At 44.7% G+C, this 17,564-nt stretch overlaps 3 protein-coding genes across 6 annotated transcripts; 1 reads left to right on the top strand and 2 right to left on the bottom strand.

The window, feature by feature from the left end:
- The first annotated feature begins 1,759 nt into the window (after window positions 1-1,759).
- LOC101753107 (ninja-family protein 6) lies at window positions 1,760-5,275 on the top strand. Its single transcript, XM_004983952.4, has 2 exons — window positions 1,760-2,884; window positions 4,576-5,275. The coding sequence occupies exons 1-2, from the start codon at window positions 2,359-2,361 to the stop codon at window positions 4,995-4,997; spliced, it is 948 nt and encodes a 315-aa protein (XP_004984009.1). The 5' UTR covers window positions 1,760-2,358; the 3' UTR covers window positions 4,998-5,275.
- Window positions 5,276-5,350: 75 nt separating this feature from the next.
- LOC101753507 (nucleolar complex protein 3 homolog) lies at window positions 5,351-11,089 on the bottom strand. Its single transcript, XM_004983953.3, has 13 exons — window positions 10,784-11,089; window positions 10,484-10,665; window positions 9,965-10,155; window positions 9,285-9,493; window positions 9,094-9,196; window positions 8,740-8,903; window positions 8,175-8,313; window positions 7,861-8,031; window positions 7,651-7,787; window positions 7,172-7,486; window positions 6,605-6,744; window positions 6,114-6,211; window positions 5,351-6,030 (listed from the first exon to the last, which is right to left on the bottom strand). Exons 1-13 carry the CDS (start codon window positions 10,948-10,950, stop codon window positions 5,518-5,520), a joined length of 2,529 nt encoding a protein of 842 aa, XP_004984010.1. The 5' UTR covers window positions 10,951-11,089; the 3' UTR covers window positions 5,351-5,517.
- Window positions 11,090-11,640: 551 nt separating this feature from the next.
- Window positions 11,641-16,758, bottom strand: LOC101753925. 4 transcript variants are annotated; one of them, XM_022822991.1, is made up of 9 exons: window positions 16,624-16,758; window positions 14,994-15,079; window positions 14,487-14,581; window positions 13,787-14,389; window positions 13,449-13,566; window positions 12,996-13,175; window positions 12,721-12,836; window positions 12,395-12,526; window positions 11,641-11,913 (listed from the first exon to the last, which is right to left on the bottom strand). In XM_022822991.1, the coding sequence occupies exons 1-8, from the start codon at window positions 16,624-16,626 to the stop codon at window positions 12,438-12,440; spliced, it is 1,290 nt and encodes a 429-aa protein (XP_022678726.1). In that variant the 5' UTR covers window positions 16,627-16,758; the 3' UTR covers window positions 11,641-11,913; window positions 12,395-12,437. The 4 variants fall into 4 exon arrangements, with proteins under 4 accessions (XP_022678726.1, XP_004984011.1, XP_022678725.1 ...); XM_004983954.3 differs by having other exon boundaries at window positions 12,996-13,223; XM_022822990.1 differs by having other exon boundaries at window positions 13,449-13,569.
- Window positions 16,759-17,564: the final 806 nt, after the last annotated feature.

Below are 17,564 nucleotides of genomic sequence, written 5' to 3' on the forward strand. Positions count from 1 at the left end.
TACCCAGAGAAGTTTTTTTTTCCCCAAAAATTCCTATATTTGGATTGATGGAAGATGTAATTTTTCTTTCTATCTGTTAAGATCGATGAATCTCGCAGAATGGACACGGTGCCATGCATGGTGTTGGGGGTGCGGCAAGGCTTGACGCCTGAGCAATGAAATTCCAGTTTGTTGGGCCACTCGGGAGAGGCTGTTAACAAGCAAACAGCCAACGGCCGCCTCGTCCACCCCCTTGCTCGGCGCTTGGCCATTGCCCTCTCTCGAGCTTGGCGGATGCGTGGTCTCCTCGAGCACCGTACGTACGTACCCAGCTGGATAGCGCGATGGCCATCTCCCTCGTAATCTTTTCTTGCCAACGGATATAATCAGTAGCGTCTAGTGTGTTTTAACCTTGGGCACGGCCGCACCCCATACAAGCTGCTACTACTACTAGTGGCGAGGTCTCGACGGCGACGCGTCGAGGCGTGGTTGGATTCGCTCCCGATCCGGTGGATCACGCGCGAAAGCGACGGTTGAAGAAGGCCATGGGAGCACAGCGGAGCAGCCCGTCCGCGTCGACTGGTCAGACTCGACGGCTCGCTGCTCAAGTGGCCGCTGCTGCGTGCTGGCCGGACGCCCGGACGTGACCGCCATGGGACGAGGCCTACCTCTAGTGTACTAGTACTCCAACCCAACCCAGGCCGTGTTTAGTTTGGCGAATTTGGGGGTGCTAAATTACTGTTACAGCACTGTAGCACACTGTAGCGTTTCGTTTGTATTTGTGAATTATTGTCCAAATATTGACTAATTAGGCTCAAAAGATTCGTCTCGCAAAGTACAACAAAACTGTGCAATTAGTTTTTAATTTCATCTACATTTAGTACTCCATGCATGTACCGCAAGTTTGATGTGATGGGGAATCTTCTTTTTGCATAGTGTCAAAGTTGGGAGTTGGGAGTAACTAAACATGGCCCCAGGTTAGTTCTGCAAGTGCGGGTCCCTCGGCGCTGGACGCCTGTCGCCGTCCGATTCGACCTCGTGGTCGTGGCTCGGGCTCGCGGCGTCCTCCTCGAGGTCGGTGGTCCGTCCGATCCGGCCCGATCCGACAGCTAGCGCAAGTGCGCGTCGTGGCGTGACTGCCAGGCCGGCAGCGGCGTACGTGGCGGGTCGGGGCGTCAAACACGACACCGAAAGGCGGGGCAGGGCAGCCCCCACTTGCAGCACCAGCACGACGGTCCTTTTCCTTCCTTTTTTTCCCCCCTCCTTCCCATTGGATGCTGCCGCCTGGGCCCACCGCCCCATCCGGCCACGGCCCCACCGGCAACAGCAAGCGCCCAGCTAGTTGCAGCGCCACTTGCGCCCGGTGGTCTCTGACCCTTGGCTTGCCACGCACGTCCGTACCTGTTGCTTGCATAGTTGCATTGCCTTCACCTTGAGCTCTGCGCATCCTCCTCCAGTCTCGGCTTACGGCGGAGCCAAGCCGAGCCGAGCTGCTGCTCCTGCGGGAGCTCTCTCTCTCTCTCGGCTTGACTCCTCATTCCTTTCCCAAGAGAGCTTGTTCCAGGCAGGGATCCAGCTCAGCTCGGCTCGTGCTCGTGCTCGTCCCGGCTCTCGCCGGCCCAACACGTGTCGGCGCCCACCACCGTCGCCCACCAAACACGGCTCCCCCCAATTATCTATAGCCTCCAACCCACTTGCCTCCCGCGCTAATCAAACAATTATGGACACATAATCCCTCCCTCCCTCCCTCCCCCACCCAAAGCGAGAGAGAGAAAAAAGAAATCCTTTCCTTTCCTCCCCCAACCCAATCAATCGAGAGGGAGGACGAGCAGCAGAAAGAAAGCGAGCGAGCCATCAGATTGGACGGCCACGTCCCCCCTGTCTCCTCTCACCAATCCCGCCCTTCCACCACCACCCCCCGTCCCTGCCCTGCAAGCTGCAGCCACCTGCCAGAGAGAGGGAACGGAGAGATCTGATTGCTTCCCCGCCCCCGGGCTTATCTCCTCGCTCCCCCCATCTAGCTTTCCAATCCGCCACTGTCACCATATCTTCCGCCCCCGATTCTCTTGGGCGAGGAGGGGGCGGGCGGGGGGGCTAGCTAGCTGCCTGGGCCGCCTATCCCTTCGCTCGCTGCTGTTGTTCTTCGGTGCCCTCGCCCACGGATTCGGCGCAGGTTCTCGGGAGATTCGGCGGCATGTGTCGTGGTCGCTAGCAGCGACCCGTCGGGGCTTGAGCTCACCTCGTTTGCTCCCCGATTTGTTTCACCCGCCCAGCCGGAGCATGGATTCCTGATTCTGATCGTGCCGGAGCTCGTTGCTTCCTTCCTTCCTTCCTTCCTTGCTTTGGGAGTAGCTGCCCGCGTCCGGCGAGGGCTAGGGAATGGCGTCCAGGGACTTCCTGGGCGCATTCGGCGGCGGCGGCGTCCGAGGCGGGGGCGAGGGGGCGCGGCCACAGGCAGAGGACGCGGCGGCGGGCGGCGCGGCTGGCGGCGAGTCGGACGACGTCGAGCTCAGCCTCGGGCTCTCCCTCGGCGGCCGCTTCGGCACCGAGGCCAAGCGCCAGCGCCTCGCGCGGTCCTCCTCCATCGCCTCCGTCTGCTCCGTCTCCTCCCTCGACGGGGACGACGCCGACCCGTCCCCGGCCGCGCCGCTCCCGCTGCTGCGCACCAGCTCGCTGCCCACCGAGACCGAGGAGGAGCGCTGGCGCCGCCGCGAGATGCAGAGCAGGCGCCGCCTCGAGGCGCGGCGGAAGCGCGTCGAGCGCAGGAACTCCATGGGCGGCGCCCCGCCCTCGGCGCCGCCCAAGCCAGGCGGCGAGGCGACCGCGACCGCTGCCGCCAACGGCGTGCAACTCAGGAGGTCCGTCGGCTCGCAGGGGAGCAACTCTGTCAACACGGCGGAGCAAGGTATACGAGGATGAATCCTAACATTGGTGCCCTTAATTCGTTCCGATTCCTCTGTTTCTCGTGTTCAGCAGCTACTAAGGCTTTGTTGCTACTGCGTGTTCTCGATGGGATGCATACAACTCGATTCACACCGCTAATGCACTAGTCAGCAACTTTTAGTATCCGTTATGCGCACCAGATTCCTGAAGTAGATGTGCTGGGTTCAAAATTTTGCCGTGTGCTGCCTTGGTTCTCCAGGCTGACACGTGTGCGAGTAGTCGCCACAAATCCGAGCCAGCCACCTCATCACACGTTTTACTTTTGCTTGGATCATAATTGCAAAATGTGCCAGCATGTGATCCAGGCTTTGTAATCTATTATCTCTGGATTGGGCTTGACAATATGGCAGAAGAATGTAAAGTTGCCTGCGCAAGACGAATCATAGCAAGGCAGCACCGCAGCTGGATTCGTCACTTGAACATTGCATCCCGCAAGCTGTGGTCATATTGGCAATGAAAAATATGAGCGCTGCAACTTTGAAGTCCAAACATGCCCTAAATGTCTAGATGAGTTGAGTTCAAAATTTTCACTTTGCCCCTGGTTTTGCTTGAATCGTTGATTGGTGGCTAGTCACGTGCCCCTACGGGTCCAGAACTAGGCAGCTGCAATTTTGGCATTTATTCTGGATATTATGGTATTAAATCCTGGAGCTCCTCAGTTGCTGACTCTTAGGAATTACTAACTAAATTTGGTGTCAGTCAATGTGTCAACATGCGATCTGAACATGACAGTGTCCAATATTTGGCACACTATAATGTGATAGGGAGATGTAAAGTTGCATGCACTTAACCAACCATAGCAAGGTAGCTAGGGCCTAGGGGGTCATCATTTCAGAACATTGCATCCCACAAGCTCTAGTTGTATTTTTGGCAAGCCAAATTTTGAGCACTACATTCTGAAATCCAGACAAGGCCAAAATAGGATGATTTTCATGTGTGACGAATTCGGTGTTTGGGGTTGTGGTTATGAACAAAAATGTAGACAAAACCCCTTTAACAAGGTTAGCTGAACCCTTACTAGTTACTACTTGAGTATCTGGCAAGCATGCCCTTTCGAAACCGTCTCCCCCCTCTTTCAGTGAACATTCAAATGTCATTTCTCCTCAACTTACAGCTGGTTCCTGGGAATTCAGTTGCTAGTTGGCTATCTCCGTGCTTACCTTGACAAGGGTGATTAGTTGCCAATTAATACACCACTATAAATTGATTCAACAATCTAATTTTGGACAGTATCTTGATGTTTATCATGCAAGACTGCATGCCTGGTTGAAACTTGAAAGTGAGGCTTAACATTAGTTTGATAGGCACTTGTTTCTGAATCACAGAAAGCTAACACACACACACACAATTCGGAAGTTCTACAAGTTTTGCATTTGCATAGCATGCATATCTAAAGTTCTGTTAGTTTGAATCATGGACCTCTCAATCTTTCTGAAGTCTATTTTGAAGGCTTGAAGCACACCACATGATATTTGATTGATATTCCATTCTGTTGTCGGTAGTTGGACGAAATAATCTTGCATTTTTAGTGTGATGATTGTTCTGTCATGAAATGGAGATCAATCTAGTAAAAAATAAACTGTTCCTTCAGTTTCTGCTTGCATTTCCCCTCATCGTCACCGGGAATCTAAGTCTTTGCTGTTGTCTTCGCAGGTATTGGTGGAAGCGCAGTTTGCCAGTCCACTGACTCAAAGAGTCCATCAACCTCTGATAATACAAATCAAAATAATATGCTTCCTCCAACCAAAGCAACTGAGAAGCCACAAAATGGCACTTCGACAGAGCAGCCTCGGCTGCGGACGCTTGGGTCCCTGACAACGAGAACGAGCAGCTGCAGTGATATCAGGAAGATTATGATGGAGGACATGCCAATGGTCTCATCCAAGGTGGAAGGTCCTAATGCCAGGAGGATCGACGGCTTCCTGTACAGGTACAAGAAAGGTGAGGACGTGAGGATAGTCTGCGTCTGCCATGGTAGCTTCCTCACTCCGGCAGAGTTTGTGAAGCACGCAGGCGGCGGAGATGTGTCGAACCCGCTTAGGCATATCGTTGTCAACCCCTCGCCGTTCTCCTGAAGACTGAAGAGAGGGTTACCCTGTTGTTGGTACCTATTGTGCTGTAACATGTAGGCTTCCTGTTTCAGAGTCAAACGGAAAGTCTCTGTATTTTGCATAAATTGAGAGAATGACAGCAAATTCAAGAGAAACATCAGGTGCAAAAGTTAGGGTTGTTTACAAAATTACAATGATTTAGCTTCTGCCCGCTGGTATAGGACACAAGCCTTCTGAAATTGCTGGAGCACAATCACCAGGAACTATCCTTTAATATTAATTTGCCTGAATTTACTCGTGAATTTTGTTTCCTTTCAAATTTAGACTACACGATTTCTTGCAGGCTCGTGACAGTACTTACTTTTTTTAAAAAAATATTTGCACAAAATCTCGAAACAAGTTTTCACTCAAGTACCGTGTACAGAAACCAAAAAAGGTAGCAGAACTCAGCGTTATGGTAGCCACCACGATAAATAGGCCAAAATTTAGAGAGGATAACACCCATTCCATTACTGGTGTACAAAAATCCCAAGAAATAACACGCCTAAACCCTTGCTACTTTTTTCCTAACGATCTTCGATTTCGTGTTTTTCTTCTGCTTCTTGTACTCCTTGTACATGTTTATGGATGACAATGTGTGGTTCAACTCGGCCCGCAACCTCTCATTCTCCGAGATACCTCTTAGTACTGCAAAATGGTTCTGCAACTTCTCTTCAAGCTTGTCTTTATCCACAGAGCAATCTGCCTTCTGAAGCACATCTGGGCTTAGCACAACAAACTCCTTGCCACGCCGTTTCTTTTTGAGATTCAGTGACAATGCTTTGCTCGCTGGCTTTGATAATTCCCGTTCAATTGACAAGTCTCTATATGCTTCCAGGGGGTTCACATTCAAAATCGGAACAGGGTTCTGGGTGGGATTCAAATTTGCCATACTCAAGATATTCGATGCCATTGAAGAAACAGAGATATCGTAGTGCTTCTCCAGGAGGCTGAGCTCCCAAAGGACCGACGCCAGTGCGCCACTCAGATATGGATCTTTTGCCTCGGGGTTGTATTTCTGGATAAAAGTTGAGGATCATGATCAGAAAAAATATTAAATGTCGATTGCCTATTATAGAAAGGAGATGATAAGATAAATACCGCAACTAAGGAAGAAAGAGAACCACCACCAGAATCATTTTCCAACATGTTACGGCACTTGCTATTCTTTTGCAGGAGATGCTTCAGTGTGATTAATGCTGAAATATTCATCAAATATGCACATCATTGTGTCAGCTAAATACAGGAGACAAGATTATGCTTGCATAACTAATTCTCATAACACTAGCCATGGGATTTGATGATGGAAATTATTAATTACATACAGGCCTAATACTTATAATACTATTCAAGGCAGAAGGATTTTTGTGCCTATCATTAGCAAACTACGGACAGCAAAACTATGTACAACAGCATATGGGTATAGCTTATTGAATAACTAAAAGTTGTCCACAAATAATCGTGCACATGAATGGATAATCAGTTCATGCATCTTTGCATCATACCATATCAATCAACATTATAGTAGAAAGTTTGGCAGGTATAGCTCAAAATCAGTTAGGACAACAGCAATATCAGAACTCAGAACGAACCTGCTATGGCTTCTGCAGAGCCAAATGAGAGAGCAAATGTGGCCAAACGTTTAATGAAAGCAGCAGCTCTTAGCATATCCTGCTGCCTGCCTTCCCAAAGAAGTGTCTTTAGAGCATCTGCCAACACCTCACCACGATCCCTGGATGCAACAGAAAAGAGTTTAAATATGCTACTTCATGGAGAATAACCACCATAATCGCTCCAAATGATGTTTCACATTATCAATGTAGGGACGAAAAAGAGAAAAGATGACAACTATAAGCCATGAAACTATCTACATCATCGGAAATTCAAAATTAGTAATTCATGGACATGAAACTATGAGTTCTAGATTGCAAGCATTTAGAAATAAAAGATAAAAGCATATGATGCACATGACAAAATGCATTGTCAGCCTGTCCATGTGGATTCAAGATAAAAATTTGCTATCTACAGAGTATCTTTGTTTGAAAGGAATAGTGCAGTAACACCAAAATCATCTAAAATTCTTAAGATAAATCATAAATAATGAAAAACAAAAGCAGGTATTCTTCCTAATAACTATCACCAAGATTAAGAGTCAAAACCTGTCAGGACGATACTCCAATATGAGGTTATAGAGCTGTACAAAGAAATCCTGCAGGTCTACATTCAATGCCTCAAGGTTGCTCCTCCAGACTTTAAAGGCAACTATGCAGCATTGCATGCGTTCTGAGACAGACAGTGTGTTATCATGGGGTGTTTCATCCTGACGGTCGCTGTACCCAGAAAGTTTCTTGAGGCAAGAGATAAGTTCACCCATGAAATCCAAATCAATTAAATGTGAGAATTTTCCTAAGCCCTCCAAGCATGGAGCGAGTAGTGGGTGTGAGGCACCAGGTGAGACAATACTGGCCTTGGACCTGGAAATTTGTAACAACATAAGGGTGATAAATTTCTATTTCAAAACTAAGTGACCTTTCATGCTATCAAATCAACACAGATCAAGTCTAAAAATAGACAAAACTCCAATCAATGTGTTTTATTTGTTCTGATACAACTATAGAAACCACATTCAAGGACCCACCTTAGGTTTGAAGTGCTCATGGTATGCTTCAAAATACGGAAGTAAGTCTCAAACAGAGCAGAAAGTGTTTCTCTTTGTATCCCTTTTCTCTCCTTGGGATCAAGGGTGAAGGAAACCGCCCTAAGATCTGCATCAACCTGAAACAAAATGGAAGTTATTATGCAAATTCAAACTGCAGTCCTATAAAAATTATGCCATATCTGATGTTACCTCCTCTCTAGCTTTTGAGATCAGTTCCCGTCTGGTTTTCTTTTTATCGCTAACAGGCAATTGCTTTGGGGCCTCCTGATTTTGCCAACGTTTATTCTTCTTTGGTTTCACCTTTTGCTCCTCGGTTTCATGTTCTCCAAGATCTTCATCAAATCTCAAAGACAGAAAGACCTAACAAAAAGTCCCAGCGCATAGTCAGCAATGATATGATATTGACTCATGCTCAGTTTTTTCCCATGGAAAACTACATGTAAAAAGAATAAAATAAACATTAACAATATGTGAAAGATAAGAAGACCATAATCACCACATACCTCAATGCTATCAGGATGGAGCTGGCAATCATTGAGCTTCACATGATCTGCAATCAACCTTACTGCTTCAATTGTTGCCTCGCCACGATGTTTTCCTTCATTTATAAATATTGATCTTATTGTTTCACAACACATTTTCCTACAAGGAATTGTAAAAAGGTTGCAGGTTAGGTCTATGTGCACTACTTCAGTGATCGAAGACTCGAAAAATTCTCCGAAGCAAAAAATTCAATACATTTTCTGATGAAATAGTCCTTGTTTTACTGATTACTTATAAAATGATGTTAAAGGAGTAACAAAACATACCACATCTGTTGTTGGGTATAATATATTTGCTCAAATAAAAGATATGTGCATTTTATCAGTTGACAATTTACACAATTTTAAATGTGATTTAGATCACTATAAGAGCAACCAATAGAGGCATTCTGCTCCTCAGCTCTATGGTGCTCTATGGTGCATTTTATCACTCCATGGTACACCAATACTTTTAAATGGTGCTCCGATACATTATTTGAATAATTTCAGATCAGCCTAAAGTAAATAGAGATAAATGATTATTTACCTTACTACATCATCTGAGGAGCTTAAATTTTTCACCACACTGGCCAACAGGCTTTCACGGAAGTTAAAATGTGGAGCTGTATCCAATAAAGCACACATGCATCGAACAGCCACAGGATAAAAGTGGCGTTGCTTCTCCAATGATATCAATTTCTGTAGATATGTCTGAAAATGCACCAAAGAAGAAAATAAATCCACCTCCACCAATCAGAACTTTGGAAGCTATCGTGAGCACCAAAATTCAGACATATGCAAAATGGTACTTAGAAAGAAAGGAACCATTTAGCTTAGTTCATGATCAGAGAATTATTGACTTTCTTTCACTAGGTACGAATGGTATGAAGGAGATCCTGACCTTGTAACAGCGGAGAAGTGTGTACTCATAATATCTAGTCTTCTTCACTTCTTTCGAAACTTCTACTGCTAGCTCCTTTTCTGTCAGCTGCCTAATCCGATAACTGCAGTGCGCATACAGTGACATGCATAAGTAACTTGGGGGAAGGAACAAATACAGCTAGGTAACAATAAAAATTAACTGTAAGTTACCTTGGAATAATGTCCTTAAACACAGCAAGCAAGGACATCAGACCAAGTTTAACGACCTTTTGGTCTTTGTCATTGCTTATGCTTAACATATCATTCAGAGATCTAATATTCAACTCAGGATCTTCAAGCATAGCCATCCCCAACTCAGCAAGTTGGGCTTTCTTTTTTTCGAATAATTCCTCAGCTGAAAGTTCCTTCTTCACTTCTTCCTGTTATGCATAGTAAAAAGGCATGTGAGAAAAAATCATTTTAATTAGAAAATGTTGAAATTATGGGTAAACCAGTTATAGAACACTGCCATTCAAAACCCTATGTAGTTTGTTTATATTGACCCAGTATTCGATAAACACGTTGAGGTAGTTCTTTTGGTTCAAAATTCTCCTTTTATTCTAACCTAAAGCATTGCTATATCAACATCAGTGAATTACTTAGCCTTTAAATTGGATATCATTTTAGATATCTTGCTTAAAGTTGATGATGCCTAAGTGTTATTTATGACCAAATGTAGCAAATTCATTTACATCCATGATATTAATATGATAAGTAAGCTTACTCTGATGAAGAAGCCAAATACTTGGTACATTTACTCTATCGACATGCTGAATGAATAGCTAGAAAGGAGATTTCAGAAAATAAATTTTTTGACTGGGGCAAGCAAGGAAAAGGAACCAAAGTAGTACCAGCACATCTGAGTGTAGCTTCCCCTTTGGAACTTCAGTTTGAGATTGCGTATTTTTCACTTTATCATCTCCCTTTTTGTTTTTAGACTTGCCCGTCGGTTCTTTTTTAATACTCTGCTTGGCATCAGCACCATTCTCTTGAGCTTTAGACTTCATGCTGCCAGTATTTTCTTCGTACCTTGCTTTCTTTGCTGCATGTCATAACATAAATGCAATATAATTATGTAAGTAGATTAACACTACAGACAGCATAAAACTGAAAACACATCTTTGTTCTTCAGAATTCAGATGCCAATGTAAAAAGTCATTTGCAGTTGATAACATGTTTCGTAAGTTTCAGCAAAGCTTGCAGGCGCAGATGCAATTTTCACTACATTTCTGTTCTTTTTAGGGCAACATTTCTGTTTCCCGCAGGGTTGAAAGTTGTTACTACAATCATGATACCAGAAACTCACCATACTTGGCAGTTATGATTTAGTCAGTGGCATTGCGCATCTACTGCAATCACGAGCAGTTTACCTTTGTTGTAGACGAGCTCCCCTTGCAGGGTCTTGATGGGGAGCGCGTCAACGGGGTCCACCTCCAAATCGTCATCCTCCTCCCGGGGTCTCCTCGAGGCGTCGGTGGCCTTCCTCTTGTTGCGCTCTTCATAGAGGCGCTCGACCTCGGCCTCGTCGTGGCCTGCGGTCCTCCCGACGTACCTTCAAAGAATCAAACCGGAATCCCACGCTCAATCAACAGCAATGCGAGACCAAAGGGATGCGACGAATTTGGAAGGCGCAGAGCAGCGCAGCGCAGCCGTAGCCTAGAGGCACCAACCTGTCGATGGACTTCTGGTCGAAGGTGTGGAATCTGTGGCGCCCGTAGAAGTCGATGTCTTCCTCGGAGACGTAGACCTCCTCGTCGTCGACCTCCGGCGGCAGCTCCGGCGGGAGGATGACCTTGTTCTTCTTGTCCTTCTTCTTGGCGCCGCTCCTCTTCCCCATCGCGGTCGCCGCTCGGTGGTCCCGGCTTGCGGTGCGGGAAAAGGAGAGGGGAGCGCGGCGGGGGGCGGGGTCCGGGTTTAGTTAGGGTTTCTGTCCCTTCGTCCTCAGCAGAGAGATGGCGGCGGGGAGAGGGGAGGAGGAAGAAGACTCACCACGGGCTTTGGCTGCTCGCTTTTCTACCGAAAAATGGGCCTTCGCGTGGCCCGCACGTTCGTTCGTTCTCAGCCTGGGTGGTAACCAGGCCCGTGGGCTTAACGTCCTCGCGTTTTACCAGAGGCTTTTTGGTCCAGAAGAGCGTTAAGGGAGTGTCTGGGCTTCAGGTTCAGCCCAAGAACTGTTACAGTCCGTTCCTGATGATGCTGTCCAGCTCCAGCTCCAGCTCCTTGATCACCAACGGGGTAACACGCCATGGACACGGACAGTTGGACTGGTGTTGGAGCCGTACTCGCTCGTGCTTACTGTATAATGATTTGCCACAGAGGTTCTCTTATTTCTTCCTAGTTTTGCCGAGGTTCTCTTATTTCTTCCTGATACCGGTGAACGTTGGAGCAGGACTCTACCAAGGCATCGCAACTCGATCGCTGTTCTCAAACACGTGCATATAGATACACGTAGAATAGAATCGTCGGCAAAACCAACAATCTCTCAGATCGTCGGCAAAACCAGCAAGGATATGGCAAACAACGGATGTACTTCTCAAGAGCAAGTTGCGGACTGCAAGCGTTTGCTAGATAAGCTTGCTATGCTACACAGGAGTTAGTTTCAGAATTCAGATCAGAACCAAAAAAAAAACATGCATTGTTATAGACCAGCGCGGTGGAATCCTCCCAATTCATTGAGCTCAACCCTTCGGTCACAAGGACAGAATCAGATGGATACAGAAGGTGCAATGACTCTACAATATGAAGATGCCACTGGTACATGTAACGGAGCGTCCACTTGACCACCTCTGGATTTGACAAACTGCGTGAAATGATTTTGATCAAATTAGACAAGAGACAGCCGGGATCTTTCTGAAGGCATCAAATTAGCTAGATCTTTCTGAAATGATTTCTCCACCCTTTGATCATAGTATTATTGGAATAAGACTTACAGAACATAGCTAGATATCTGTACTTAGTGAATCCTAGCAGAAATTCAACAGGTCCAGAGATTAAAACTACAAAGTTATTAAGAAAATGCAGGGCAATAGCTTTTTTTTAAAAAAAAACCAAATATGAACCTTTCACACCCAATTTGATGTTACCCTTGCTAGGTTCTTTCATGATATTACCCTTTCTAGGGATTTGAACAAATTTAAAAAATTCTTGAAAGAGCATAGTTTCAGCTATATTCTCCATTTTATTAGACCAACAATGAAAAAGGACACAACAGCCAGAACTGCATCAAAGCAGCACCAACCATATCTTTCATTGGCAACATAATTTACAGTTTGGTTATATACCTTTTCGCTGTTGTATACTGCCATGCCCAGGGAAACATAATGGTCATGTAGTGGTTGGACCAAATTGCCGAGGTACGCTCTTTCCCTCCAACCTCACAAAAACTCCCCATAAGTAGCACTCACCATCTATCCCTGTTACCATGATAGAAATTAGAATATCACCGAACATACGTAGTACATTTGATATCTTTTCACGACACTGAAATGTATTCGTTTCCAGGTTTGCAATGCAAATAAGTTGGACAAGAACCATCATATATAGTGAGAAAGCAATACAGGTGGTTGCTTTTCTTGTATGGAAGGGAACAGAGAATAGAATCACTTACATTGAGAGTCATGCGGAAGCACTTCTGACGAATATATCAACAACTTTATGCCATTAATACGTGCCCTTAGAACATAATTATTGGATTCTTCGAAAAGATAAGAGTGCTTTTTACGCCTAAAAACAAAGGAACGAACAGAATAAAATTGAATGTATGAAAGCATGGTTACTGACTTAATATGTTTTAGCACATATCTTGAAAGAGCATAGTTGTAGTTATACTTGTAGTAAAATATGCATGAAGGAATGTTGGTACGGTAACCAACAGAAACCTACCCATCAGGTTCATTAGGAAAGAAGAACAAACCGATGTCTTCATAAACTGGACGACAAGCCTCAAAAGACTTTGGCCAGTCATTCATTCGAGGTAATAACTCCAACTCTAGATTACTGGGTATCATCTTCACAATATCATAAACTTTGGATGACACTTTTGATGGAAACTGAGCTTTGAACCTACCAAGGTTAAGATTTATGCCAACATCAGAGACATGAAAGCATCCCCTAAAGAGCAAAAGAGAGTTAAAGAGCATCAGTCCAGCAATGCAACATTGTTAGAATTTCTTACAAGTTAAAAATACAGCATCAGAAATACAGATAACAGCAACTACATTCATATCATTAAGAAACCATGTCTAGTTAACTAATTACTGCAGTTAGAAAAAATCCATAATAAAGGTAAATATTGTTGCATGAAGTTATTGCAAACTATCAGGGTGTACAACTCACATCCAACAAATTGCAGGTGGTGGGCGTCTTGTATACTCCATACTTGGATTGATGGAGAGTATCACACCTCTATTCTGGTTCAGAGACTCCGCTTCAGATTTGCTTCCAGTATCACTGCCTACTAGTACATTGAAAAATGAGCACAATAATGATCATTTGATTAGTGCACTTAAATCCTCAGATTGCATCAGAACTTAAATTTAAATATAGCGCAGAAATAAATATATATCGAAACTAAGCCCTTTTCAAATGTCATGATACTGGAGGATGGGAACTGAGCTATTCCTGAACCGCAATATTAAAACAACAGGATAAAATATGCTTCCATAGTTACATACCTGAAGCAGATAATGTCACATGTGGAGGAGACGCAGGATGAACTTGACTTCGCCGCATAGCAAAATCTGGCCTGCCCTCAATCTTTGCTGGATCACGACTTGCAGCAGCACATTGTTTCAGGGTTTGGAATTGCATATCACTCCTACTGGGGGATATTGACTTCATACTGGATGGCTGCTTCACACTTGGAGGAGATGCAGGATGAATCTTCCTTTGGCACTTAGCAAAATATGACCTATCCTCAATTTTTGTTTGATCATGACTTGCAGCAGCACATCGTTTCAGGGCTTGCACTTGTGTGTCACTCCTGCTGGGGGATATGCACTTCAAATTGGGCGAATGTTTTGTATTTGGAGGTGATGACGGATGACCTTTACTTGGGCACACAGCAAATCTTGACCTAACATATGGTGGCCTCCCTCTATTCAATAATGCCACTTCTTCTGAAGAAATGAATTTCACCTTAGCATTTCCAAATTTATTTGAAGATCTGGGATTAATTTGATGTGCCACATTGTTGTGACTGAGGTGCATGTTCGCAGTTTCCCTTTCCTTCATCTTATCACAACCATGCCATGGCTTTTGGAGCTCAGTTTGCCCACCTTCATCATGATCAGAGAAGAACTTTTAGAGTAGTCAAAATCGAGTTTATTAAAGATAGCAAAAGTGAGATACGTGATCAAGAACAGTGAAAAATACCTTGACTAGGATTTGGGCACCCGTTAGCATACTCCTGGCATCCAGCACAATACCATTCATTTGGAATCACATATGTCAACACCTTCATACAATAACTTCAAATGGAAAAGAACAAAACTTTCAGAGAGCTAAATAAAAGATTTTGATATTAATTCTAAAACATAAAAAATTTATTGCCACAGAGTATATTAAAAGGAAATAAAATATTATAGAGTAGCTAAAAAAGTTTCAAGCCTAGTTCAAGTACAATTTTTGCATGTGCTATCTATCCAGAAGTCATACTGGTTTCCTATCACCAATTCACCATAGATATTCAGCTACCATCCACTTCTCCTGCTGGTTGCTGCTCTCAAGGCATCATTACATAGAAATGGGTCAAACAATTAACCAGCATAAACACACGCATATTCAAGGCAGACGACCAGATGTATATGCAGATTTTTCAAGAGCTTAGGATGTGAAAATAAAGGGCGGAAAACTAGATGGGGCATTGAAATAAAGGAGTACCGGTGCTCAGAAGCATTGCACCCAGCACAGTTTACAATCAGATGAGGGCTGCTACCACTGCCACATGTCCCACACACCACGGCATCCTGCATGAAAGGGAAAGTATAGCATAGTGTCAAAGACAGGTTTTCGTGTTCATCTAATACTTCCACACAGATCTTTGGGAAATAGCCCTAAGAGAAGAAGAAATATACATCGCAATAAGAAAAGTATGAAACAGACATGACTTTGTCAAAGAAAATATCTGACAAAACTAAATCCACTGAACAAGTAGAGTTTATCATCACACCAAACCAACTTAAATAAGATGCATTGAACTGACTACGTATAAACAAAGATATAAAATAACAGCCAAGCATCCTAGCTTCCATAAACAGGTATGCTACTAATGTTACTGAATTCGCATGCCCACACAAGTTATGGATTATCGGCAGAACACTTTTAATGTGTGGGAAATAACTCCTTTAACAAGAATAATGGGGTTTTTAGAGGTTGATGTATTAATGAAAGTACAAGAATAGCTAGTCATGGTAGTCCTGTTAATTACCACTGTCCTACTTTTTCGCATAGTAATTTATCCTTGCATTTGTCTTTATGAAAGAGACTATTAACCAAGAACCTTGTGAGAGAGAAATCAAATTGGTCGAGCATGGCTGTGCCAAAGCTTTGAGCCTCTGCTATCCCTGTCCTAAAAATTTACTCAAAAGTTTCCTAATGATGAGCACGAGCATGCTCCAGTAACAGCTACTAACACAGTGCAATAAAACTAACATCCACTTGCAATTACTGACCATTGACAGGATGGAACATTCAAGAACAAAAACATTTTTTTAAAATAATCAAGAACAAAAACACAAGCACTGAATTACTGAACAGGTGAACACAATAAGCAAGCTAAGATTACAGAAAACCAAAAACCCTAAGATTAAACCACCTGATTGAGTTCATGTTTCTCGAACAAGAATTGGACCAATGATAACAAAGAAGCCGGTGAGATTAATTCGAAGGCCGCTCCAAATTACCGAGCATTAACAGGATGAAACAATCAACAATACAGAACACAAACTAGACCAGACGCACGACGGACCACCAGCAATCCCGTAAAGAAGGGGGGAAAGAACTCTAAAAGGAACGAAAAAAGGAACCAAATCGTCCAGTCACCAAGAAAGCGTGAAGGGCGCGGAAAAGTTGTGGGTTTTGAGAACTTGCAAGCCCAAAATGCTGGAACCGAATCCAAGAAGACGAGTTCGTTTTCGCGTCGCCACAGATTCGGCTGAGCAAGAACGCAAAAGGCGCGGCCTTCCAAACCCCTACCGGAACCACACCGCGATCAAAGGAGAGGAACCAAGAAGCGCAGCCGCAACCAAGGACATGCTCGGACCAACGCCAAGAGGGCGGAATCCAATCGGAATAACAAGCAGTCCCCACCAGGATCGCAACAAGATGCAACCTGCTGACGCCCCGCAACTCGAAAGGAAGGAAGAGCATTTTCTTCCCGGAAAAAAGAAGAATCAAAGAACCGAGGGGGGGAGAGAAGCACCCGTCGACCAAGAAACAAACAAGGGCGATCAGAAAATGCAGTCCGACCACAGCGGGGAAAGAAAGGCGCCGCGAGAGAGCAGTTCCTCACCATTGCGCCGTCGCCCCGCCGCGGTGCGGGTCCAAGGCCAGGCGAGACGAGATGCCGTGATTGGAGGAGGTTGGGTGATTAGTAGGTCGGGGGAGGGAGAGGAGCCGAAGCCGAGGAGGAACGGGGTTTTCCTCTGTTTTCCGTTGCCAGCGAGCAGAGCAAGAGACGCGACGCGAGTCAAATGATTTTCACACCCAGCAACTGTGGGATCGTGAAAGGTCCAAACTGCCCTCTGCTGAGATGTGCATTCACATCTCACTTGCTCACTTGTGTGTTCCTTCTGTCTGTGATATAATTCCAGAAAATAACTCCTTTTCTAAAAGATCCAAAAAAAGAGCAAAAAGGGGCGAACGTGTCGGATTTACTCACGCTTGAATTCCACTTACTTTGTCTCGAACAAAACTGACATGGCACATTAACCTCGTTAGCACACGGTCAAAAAACGGGAGCGGAGTTGTTATAAAAAAAAACGAAACAGCAAATCCATGAAGCCGAGTTGAGTTGGCTTGTTCAAACTATACTGAGCTTGGTATACCACCAAGATGTCATTGACATAAAATAAGGCAAACTTGCTAAAACCCTTGATCCCAACCTACTTAAAAAGAGCCCAAAGGCTGCCCAATAACCATGAGAACCGTTCGGTCCCAGGAAGTCACAAATTCGTTTTTTGACTTGTGCTATTTATCATATGATGATAGATTTAAGAGCGAAAATATTGAATTCCTCGCCATAGGATTTGATTCGAGATTCAAACAACCTTCGCTTCTCAAACAAGTCTATAAAATCTACTACTAAAATTAGAATTCTATGTTTAGACACCAGAAGGATATGTAGTTTTCGCTTGAAGAGGGATGGCTGGGGAAGTTGTAGGACCATCGGTGATGGGTAGAAGGGTTGAGCGGTACCGACATTGAACTATTCAAGTGGTTACCAAAGAGGTG

This window comes from Setaria italica, chromosome IX, assembly GCF_000263155.2.
Source record: "Setaria italica strain Yugu1 chromosome IX, Setaria_italica_v2.0, whole genome shotgun sequence".
Taxonomy (NCBI): domain Eukaryota; kingdom Viridiplantae; phylum Streptophyta; class Magnoliopsida; order Poales; family Poaceae; genus Setaria; species Setaria italica.

Coding starts and splice junctions, on each gene's coding strand:
- LOC101753925 (XM_022822989.1), bottom strand. Junction 14,582..14,993: donor TGCAATGCTTCTGAGCACCG/GTACTCCTTTAT, acceptor TTCCATTTGAAG/TTATTGTATGAAGGTGTTGA. Junction 12,527..12,720: donor GCTTCCGCATGACTCTCAAT/GTAAGTGATTCT, acceptor TCATGGTAACAG/GGATAGATGGTGAGTGCTAC.
- LOC101753107 (XM_004983952.4), top strand. CDS start 2,359: ATGGCGTCCAGGGACTTCCTGGGCGCATTCGGCGGCGGCGGCGTCCGA. Junction 2,885..4,575: donor TGTCAACACGGCGGAGCAAG/GTATACGAGGAT, acceptor TTGTCTTCGCAG/GTATTGGTGGAAGCGCAGTT.
- LOC101753507 (XM_004983953.3), bottom strand. CDS start 10,950: ATGGGGAAGAGGAGCGGCGCCAAGAAGAAGGACAAGAAGAACAAGGTC. Junction 10,156..10,483: donor GGAGCTCGTCTACAACAAAG/GTAAACTGCTCG, acceptor TATGACATGCAG/CAAAGAAAGCAAGGTACGAA. Junction 8,904..9,093: donor CACTTCTCCGCTGTTACAAG/GTCAGGATCTCC, acceptor GTGCATTTTCAG/ACATATCTACAGAAATTGAT.